This window comes from Cicer arietinum, chromosome 4 (assembly GCF_000331145.2).
Source record: "Cicer arietinum cultivar CDC Frontier isolate Library 1 chromosome 4, Cicar.CDCFrontier_v2.0, whole genome shotgun sequence".
Classification (NCBI taxonomy): Eukaryota; Viridiplantae; Streptophyta; class Magnoliopsida; order Fabales; family Fabaceae; genus Cicer; species Cicer arietinum.
In genome coordinates this window covers 15,853,020-15,863,339 of record NC_021163.2, presented here as the reverse complement: position 1 = coordinate 15,863,339, position 10,320 = coordinate 15,853,020, and the positions used below count along the sequence as shown (strand labels likewise).

Below are 10,320 nucleotides of genomic sequence, written 5' to 3'. Positions count from 1 at the left end.
AGACTCATGGTCCTTTTTTGGTATCTCATGACTCTTTCGACAGTTTGTCAATGCTCCATACTAGGTCTACTAGTAAACCTGCACAATAATCCCACGACGTAGACAATGTCGGGTCTAGTACAATTAGTGACATACCTGAGGCTGCCAATGATGCTCACATATTCAGTTTGCCTAACCCCTTCACCAGTGTTCTTGAAAAGTTTCACACTTGGATCATATGGTGTGCAAGCAGGTGTAGAGTCAAAGTAATTATATTTCTTTAGGATTGTTTCAACATTGTGACACTGATCAAAAGAAATTCCATTTTCTAACCTAGTAATCTTGATTTCAAGGATTACATTCACTTCTCCGATATCTTTTATATCAAAGTTGTTACACAACAATGATTTCACAATTTTTACAGCATGAATATTTGAATCAAAATATGGGTAGGTCGTCTCCATATAGACATATGATATTGCAATTGTCATTTTCACTTTAAACTCATTCAATATAATCAAGTTATCAAACTTTTCATATCATTGCTTAGGAGCTTGTTTAAGACCATACAAAGATTTATCTAACTTACAGATCTTGTTTTATTGTCTACGAATCACAAAACCTTCATGTTGTTCCATGTAGATTTTTCTTCTAGACCACATTTTAAAAAAGTTGTTTTAACATTCATTTAGTGTACCACCAAGTTATAAATAGCACCAAGTGAAATGAATACCTTAATTGATGTAATTCTAGCGACCCGTGAAAAAGTGTCGAAGAATATATTTTCTCTTTGTCTAAAACTTTTGGCTACAAAGCGAGTCTTGTATTTATCAATCATTCCATGGAGTTTTAGCTTCTTTTTCAAGATCCATTTACAACCTATTGGTTTGCAACCATGAGGCAAGTTTATAATATGTCAAATCATGTTAGACTCTAGAGAATCCTTTTCATCATTTATTGGTTTGCAACCATGAGGCAAGTTTATAATAAGGTATAGGTCGTATAATGGGTCCATAATCTTTAGAAACTCTAACACTCTTACTTATTCGAGTTTCAGTTTCACCTTGTTTGTTGCTTTTAGAGCTTCTTGTCACAGGAACATGACTTGGTTCGTTGCCCCCACTATTTCTCGATTTGAAAGGAAATTTATTTTCATAGAAGTCAACATCATTTGACTCTATGATCACTTTTACATTTAGGTCATAAAACCTATACGCTTTTTTCTTTACTGTATACCCAATGAATAGACATTCATAGGCTCTACTGGTGAGTTTAATTCGCTTGGGATCGGGGATTCTGACATAAGATAGACAACCCCAAGTTTGAAAATAAAACATGTTCGATTGTCTTTTCTTCACTATCTCATAAAGAGATGTTTTGTTTTTTAGATTTAGGAACTTTATTCAAAACATAGCAAATAATCAATATATTTTCCGCACACCAATGAGTTGCAGCACTAGAATTAAACATACTAACAACAACTAATTCAATAAGAGTTCTATTTTATTTTCAACTTTACCATTCACTTCAAGCAATTATGGTGCGATTGTTCCATGTATAATTTCAAACAGTTTATAAAACTTATTAAACAAACTAGAATCATAATTGGAACCTCTTAATCTTTCTACTAAACTAATTTTCAATTTCAGTTACAAATATCTTTAACATGTCAAGCGTTTCACTTTTATTTTTAATTTCTTGTTAATATCTCATCAGGCTCACATATATCAAAGTGTAATAAATCTAAAGACTCAGATTCTCTAACTACAAATTTATATGAACTCTTTGTTATTTTAGCTTGACTACAAAAATCACATCGTTCAAAATCATTTAAAAATAACTTTGGAATTAAACTTAAGTTACTTAAGTTTGAAACCAAATGTGTTCATATCACAAATTCTAGCATGTCAAAAATTAAAATCACACAACATGTAAACAAAAAATGACATTTTATTGATTTCAATATTCAAAGAGAAGGATATATATTAAATTTTAACATTTAATTTAAATATGTCATGAGTGAGGTACCTTAATATATGATCTCGTGAGTTATCTTCTGAATTTTACGAGATTGAGCCTCTACAGATCTGTCATCGATCGTCTGATACTATGGATAGTAGCTCACAACATACTTATTCAGAGCATCTCAAATATCTTTAGCAGTATTGTTAGAACTGTAATAGTTATTCAGGTCATCAGTAAGTCCATTAAGAATATAATTCTTATTATTTATTCTCGCATGGGTTAATTATCCAGCTTTCTTATCATTTTATGTTTGCTTCAAAGTGAAACAATTTATTGTAATCAAAGGAAATAAAACCAAATTCAATAATCTATTCGGTTGACATGGCAGAAAGAAACCTCTTAAAATTATTTTTTGAGTTTCAGAAAACTATTAAAAAATTATAATTTATACCATCGAAGATATTACTTGGTTGAGTTGCGCACTAGGTTGCTCTCTTTAAGACGTTCTGCGGCACTGTCCAAATTGTGCAAAGCAAATTATCAACCACAAAATCTCCAGAATAAAATAGCTCATATTCACTGTATTGGAGTTTCGTCGCACCATAGAAAACTGTTCTAGAATTACACCCTCAATATGGTGGTTAAAGTCACTCACAATATGACGATTAAACTCATTCGCAATATGGTACTATGACCACTCATAAATCAAAAGAACTACGACATAACAAATCACTCTAAAATACTATGACACTTAAACCGCTATAAAAGACTACGACACAAAACCGTTCATAATGGTATTATGACCACTCAAAAATCAACGGGACTACGGTATAAAAACTGCTCTAAAAGGATAGTGGTATTAGGACCACTCAAAAATCGACGGAACTACAACATAACAACCGCTCTAAAATACGAATGGACTACGGCATAATAACCGCTCTAAAAAATCAAATGGACTACAACATAACAACTGCTCAAAAATCGAAGGGGCATTCTTTATTTCTTCTTGCAACTTAATTCAACATAAAGATCGCTCACTCAAGCTTTTATGTTTTGGTTTCCCAAAAGTTTTCTCACCCTAAGATCATACTTTGCACTTAGCATTAACAATTATCAACATATTAATCCTAACCAACTAGCCACTAGGGTCACATTATATATGATGTGGAGAAGAAACAAAACATTTGGCACCATTATTTGTTCAAGCATCAAGCAAAATGTTTGGCCAGCAAAAGTAATCCAGACATTAGCAGAAAATTTGACAATTAGATACTTGGATGACACCCTACTAAATTTTATTTCACCAATAATCTTGACAATCACAAGGATAGAATAAGGAAATTACTGTCAATTTAAGCAGCTAAAAGCTAGCAGCTAATCCAATAACTAATATAGTAACAATAAGTTCAATTTTAAATCAAAGAGCAATTCGTCTAGAAAGATATTATGCAGATCTAGAAAACAAGTCAGCAACTAGTAATGTGAAAGAATCGTCTAAAAAGAGCATATCCAATTGTATTGACTAAAATGAGAAAAAAGTATGAGCAAGATCTCTGACTATTTTTCATAGGTTGCGTATAAATTGAAGGCTATGCCATATGAAAGTGCTTTTGACAACTTTAGCACAATAGATGTTATAGACCCTCTGTAGAATGCCAATACCTGCATTAGACATTGCTCCAATTACCACAAGCTTCCAAATCTATATTCAAAACTCTGTTATGAAAGAGAACATACTCTGAAGAAGAAATCCAACACAACCTAGGTTTTAATAATCCAACAACTGAAGAAGAAATCAAGCAACGACTAGTTCATATGAAGTATGAAGAAAGGCCAACACAACCTCCACAACATAAGAAGTCACATCACAAACTATTAAAAATTTGATAATATGTTTCATATTTTCACACTCCAAATAAAATAAATTGAATGCCACAACATGGAAAGTCACCCAAATTCCGTTTCCTGGTTTGGAAAAAAGATGGAATAATGCAGAATAAAATTTCAAGCATAGCACATTGATCGGCATGTTGGAATCTCTTCTGTACCTATCTCCCACATCTCACAGAGCTTCCCGATGTTAAACGGAACAATTATATTTTTAACCAACCATGGTAGAAGTTTCAAACAAGCATTAAGAGTAACATTGTTCTAGTTCTTGAAACAATCTTTGGAGGAATTATGCCTACCGTCTCATAAAGCTTCTTGAAATAAAAAAGAAACAATATATTTTTAACATCACTTATTCATCGAGGGCAGAAGTTTCAAACAAGCATTATGAATGGTGTCATTCTAGTTCTTCAAACAATCATGAGAGGAATTAGGTATGCAATCTCATAGAACTTCTCAAAATAATAAGGGGTCAATTATATTTTAAAATCACCTATTCAGCCATGGTAGAAGTTTCAATAGGCATTTTAAATGACATCATTCTAGTTTTTGCGACTATCTAATATGATCATTTGATGATTCATATACTTTGAACCAAGGGCTTGTAATGCTTTTGGAGTGCATTCTAATCGAAAGGAGGTAAGACTGAAAAGCTAAAGTCTCACTATGATCCTTCATGTAGATAGTGAATATGTTGGTCAATATTTAATCTATCCCACTCTCAAATCAAGACTCCAATATACCCTCCCAATTTTACATTACAAATAAAAATTCATATCGCAATTGCATTTTAGCGTAAGTGGGTAACCGAAGGCGCATATATTAAATAGTTTTTATAATTGCTCGCATTCAAAGGTCATCAAGGCACAAATATTCAATTCTGCGTCTAAGGTCACCAAGGTACACTACCATCATCCCAACTCATCATTATGGAAAAAGCATCGTATAGTTATTGCATCGAGGGTTGTCACGACTTGCATTTCAATTTATGAATAAAACATATAGATTGAAATTGAATCTTGGCCAAATTTGATTTCATAAGGGTCATCTAGATTCTAGACATAGCACCCAATAAGTCTTAAGAATCACTGAAATGTTAGAAGAAATTAAACTAAGACGAGAGGCACAAAAAAAAAGCCTATATTTCTTCTTTGTTTTTGCATCTCTCTTGCGAATCATACCAATCATAGGTAGCAGAAATATGAGATCTAATAATGATTGTGATTCTGATCATAGTATTTTGGCAACATTTCAAATCAAGTTTCTGTGAAACATTAATCACCTGCAATTTCCCAGCTGAATTTGATAATTTGACATTGCCCCAATCACAACAAGCTTCCAAATCTATACACCAAATTCTGTTGTTTTGAAAGAGAACATCAAATTTAACAAGGACATCAATTTGAATGCATCAACAGCTGCAAAAGAAATTAAGCAAGAAACAAGCTAGTTAATTGTGAAGTATGCAGACAAGCCAACATAAATCGCCGTCACAGCCTCCTCAACATAAGAAATTACGGCAACCACTCCCCACCTCAAACTCATTCAAACTTTCAATAAGCTCTTGTTCTTTCACATTTTCCACCGTCCACAATACACCAAAATCTAGACCTTTAATAATAAATGCAGAATAATAGTTCAAGAATTCCACATTAACTAACATTTGGGAATCTCTTTCAGAAGGTATCTGAAATTATGTCTACCATCTCACAAAGCTTCTCAAAATTTAAAGGAATGCTTATATTTGAAAAAATATCTTGTTCAACCACGGTAGAAATTTCCAACAAACTTTCTGATTTCCATCATTATAGTTTTCAAAAAAATCTTTTGAAAATTTTTGTTTGTCATCTCGTAGACCTTCTCGAAATCAAAAGGGACAATTTACTTTCAAAATCACTTGTTTAACATTCAAACAAGCATCATTCTAAGGAAAATTTATATACCAAATTTTCACACTTAAGAGAGTAATCGAGGCTCAAATGTTGAATTTCACAGTCAAAATCATCAACAAACAAATATTCAATTTCACATCTAAGATCTTCAAGGCGCACTAACATCATCCCAATTTACCACTATAGAATAGGCATTGTCCTGTCATTGCATTAAGGGTCATCTTTACTTGTATCTCAAGTATCAAGTTATGAATAAACATTCATATTGAAATTGCATATAAGCCATCAATTTTACATACTTATTTTATATGAATAAAGACACTTTCTAGCCATATACCATACCGATTTCATATGAATAAAGAATTCATATTACAAGCCACATTTGCATAAGTAACCGTAAAGAAATCGTTTCATAAGGATCATCCGAACATCGCAAGCCAACTTGTCTTTATAATTCATAGAGTAACTTTATTTTTTTACTGTCCAAATTAGCCTTCATAGGCTTAATAATCAAGATTAGCCGATATTTCACATTCTTGGATAATCAAGATTAAACTACCCCAAAACATTCATGTGTCAAACATGATTTGGGAGACAGAATGTGTTTGCTTCACGAAAGACATAACTTGCGGAAAATCAATTAGAAAAAAATCCAAAAGATTAAGAATTGAAAAATAAAAAGGGAGAGAGGTAGAAATCAAATATACATGAGAGACATAGGTAAATTCGAGAGGACTGCAGATTGTCCAATCAAGAAACTTATAATTATTTTCCGATACGAATCGAACTCGAAGCAAGTCAAGGCAGCAGAAATATGAAACCCTAAATCAACGCAACCACTGGCAGCAGATACATGAAACCCTAAATCCACATTTAGGACTCCGCAATTGTATTTTTTCGGCGATAGTTAAAATCGGAGTTCTAGGGTTCCGTAATCAAGATTTATGGAGATTGAATATAAAAAAGAAATACTATCGCAAATTGAAATTGTTGATGAAATTGGGATCAAATCATTCACGAGGTAATTGAGGAAAAAGAGAGAAATCAAATTCAGACGAAATCAAGAAGCTCTTTATTTTCGGTTTACTTTCGACATCTCTCCCAAAGCATATAAGAAACTGAAATCCCAATAAAATAATCATAGGTTTACTATTCGCGAGTCCTATTTATTTGGTTACGAGCGACTCTTACAGCATCAATAATAATAATAATAATACCTTCAGAAAGATTAACAATCCTTACCAAAAAAAAATAATGATAATATTAATACATTCTTTGTCAAAAAAATTTAAAATATATTATGTTAATGTATAGATAATAGGTATTAACAGTCAACAAAATATTGATTAGTTGGCTATTTTATGATAATAATCACTTAATAGTGCACGATTTTTTTTTATGTACCTTTCACAAAAGTTAAATTGTTTTTATTTGTGAAGTAAAAAAATGTTAAATTATTCATTATCCACGTAAACCAATAAATTAGTTCTGAATTTTATAAAAATCTATACTACAATAATATTAAATTTGCTGACGATTTACTAAAAATAAAACAATAATTAGTTAAGAATTAATTTATTAAATCTATTAAGAATAAATTTATGTTCTTAATGGAGTAATATTTATTGTTAAGTACAAAAATATAATAGTTAAATGTATTTTGATAAAACAATAATTAATACATTTAAAAAATAGACAAATTTCTTACAAGAAGGGAAAATTACATTTTCAAGATGTTATATATGAATAAACTGACAATCCATGAAGAATATTGATAAAATATTTGTACATGTCGTGAATATATTTAATAAAATTTGACGACCCATTAATCACCTAATAAAATGAATTGAATCACTTAATAAAATGGATTGAAGGAATTACTCATTAAGTACAGAACATGCGTGAATTGTAAATAAAGTGGTCCGTAACTTTGATGTAAATGACATTTGAGTTTGAAAAATGGATTTGATAACTTAAAGTTATAGGTGGAGTTGAGATACAGAGGAATAAAAAGGCATCATTCATTCTATATGGGGGTTGAAGAGAAGCGTGATCACCAGGCCACCCACCATGACCATATATATATAGGCCTAACTCCTAAGCCCCTAATTGATGCGTTCGCGAAACCTCTAGAAATAACGTCTCTTTTTGGCTAACAAACCTTTATGGACAAGATTGTCATTTTCAATGCCACCAATTGTAAGTGACTTGCATATAATTTTCTTCAATTCAATCCCAGAGCATGCCTCAATTAGTTAAATCAAATGTATATAATGTTACAATCAATTGAAATTTAGATGCAAAATGTATATAATGTACAGAGTGTAGCAGTTGCTGAGAGAGACGGTTATTGCACATCGGCAATGTATAGTTGTTGCTGCAGAACTGTGATTCTTTCATTCCATACTTCTGAACCAAAGGAGTAAGTAATAATAAGGACAAGTTTTGTGTGACAGTGATAAGCTAAATTTTCGCCACGAACCATTCAACGAGATTAAACACAGAATACAGTGATTAACTGTTGATCAAGTACTATAACTGAAAATAAAGTTTAAAATTGCCAATGTTATATAGTTTGGTTATTCAAACTACAAAGCCTGATGAAAGCAGAGTACAATAGAAACAGAAACTGCATTCATTTCCACCAATGATATCTCTTACGAGAATTTATTCTAATAAACAAAAGAATGAACTATAATAACCCTACGAATTCAAAAACAACAAACGGTACATATCAACTGCTACCGAGAAAATGTCCACCAAATCAAATCCCACATCAAATTCAGATGTATCCTACGTTGTTGTCACTAACAGCACTTAATCCTTCTACCTCTGCAAAAAAAAAAAAAAAAACATCCAACACTTAATTTACATCAAAAATTGAAATCAAACCAATTAGAACAAGTAATTAAAAAACATACTTTGCCATTATCAGGAACTTCAGGAACCTTGTACGCATCAGCAGAAACCTCCGATAACCACATACCAGGGAAAAGGTTCTGAACAAAAAAAAAATTATAATCAACACGACACGAAACCACGAAATTAAAAATACGAAAGTAATTAATGATTGAATTTAATAAACTTATTACATCCAATTGCTTCTGCACATTTCTGGGCCTTTTTTTGGGCCTTCTAGGGGGCCGGTGACCCACCATCTTCATGAAATCTTCTTCAATCTCTTTCTTCGTTAACGTCAAAGAAAATTTCACCTTATCGGGACTACCTCTTAACTTAACGCCTCCGTTAACATTCCTCGACGGCGAACCGTTAGGTTTTTTCTCATCAATCTTCAGCCCTTTTCCACTTTCTCCGGCACCACCTCGTCTCGTTCTCAGATTCCACGTCCTCTCTCCTGCCGCCGCCGGAGCCACCGACCTTTCTTCAACCTCATCATCATTCTCTTCCTCCTTTCTCAAAATCGCATCTTTCATTCTATCAGCTTCAGTCTTCAGATCAAGCATCAACTTCTCTCTAACAGCATCGATCCCATCATCACCGATGATTCTTTGTTTGGAGGTGATCCTCATCCTCGCATTATTCAGCGAAGACTCAATTTCCCTTGTCGGAGCATTCGACGGCGATTGACGATCTCCGTCGTCGGAAGGGATTTTCATACACCGGAGATGACGCTGATTCCCCCACTTCAAACAAGGTAACATGAAATTGTGAAGAGGTTTCACTCTTTCAGAATTCGTAGCCATACTCTCTTCTTCTTCACCGGAACCGGGAAACACCATTTATCAGAACCAGAAACAAAAACACAACACGAAGTAACTATGATGAGTATTTGTTGAGAGAGAAACAAAACGGAGAGTTCCCCGAGCTGAGGAATTTTCTCGGAGAAAGACAATAGCTTTGGATTGCTTCGTCTCTTCAAAACTTCGCCGGGAAAATGCAATGTTTTTTTTTTTTTGCTTTCGTATACATGGATATGTATATATATGCCGGAAGCGGTTTTAACGTTCGGCTTCGGTTTCTGTTCTCTTTGCTAAAATGCGCTTTGGGTGATTTATTTAATAAACAATTCTAAGGTAAATTAAATATAAAAAAATGTTTTTCAAAAATTGTAATTAATTTTGCATAATAAATTAAAAGCAACCACATTTACTCACCATATTTTAGAATTATAAATATGACATAGTTAGTGGAGTATGTTTTTTTAAAGATAATTTAATAATTTATATCCCACAATATTTTATTTATTTAAATGATAGTTTTTATCTATTTTGTCTCCTAAATTTATAAAATAAAATAATAACTCAATCTCTTAGATAAATAATTTATTTAGTTCATTTGTTAAAATATTTATTTTTATCAGATATTTGTTAAAATCAATAAAAGACAAATATATTGAGTTTAGTAATATTTTGTTACTTTAGAAAATACATAAATCTTTAATAAAAGATTAAATTGCTATTTAATTAAAAATTTAAGTGTATTTTTTTAATTTTTATGTGATTCTTAACTAAAAATATAATTTTTATGACTAAAATAAACTTTGAAAAAATTATGAATTTGATAAAATAATAAATTATTATGAATATTTTAAGTTAGGAATTATATTAAAAACAGCCAAAAAAATATGCGCATA

At 31.9% G+C, this 10,320-nt stretch overlaps 1 protein-coding gene across 1 annotated transcript; it reads right to left on the bottom strand.

Annotated features, from left to right (window-relative positions):
• Positions 1–8,261: 8,261 nt before the first annotated feature.
• On the bottom strand, positions 8,262–9,668 carry LOC101492865 (uncharacterized). Its single transcript, XM_004497016.4, has 3 exons — positions 8,819–9,668; positions 8,648–8,725; positions 8,262–8,558 (listed from the first exon to the last, which is right to left on the bottom strand). Exons 1-3 carry the CDS (start codon positions 9,464–9,466, stop codon positions 8,553–8,555), a joined length of 732 nt encoding a protein of 243 aa, XP_004497073.1. The 5' UTR covers positions 9,467–9,668; the 3' UTR covers positions 8,262–8,552.
• Between the last annotated feature and the right edge of the window lie 652 nt (positions 9,669–10,320).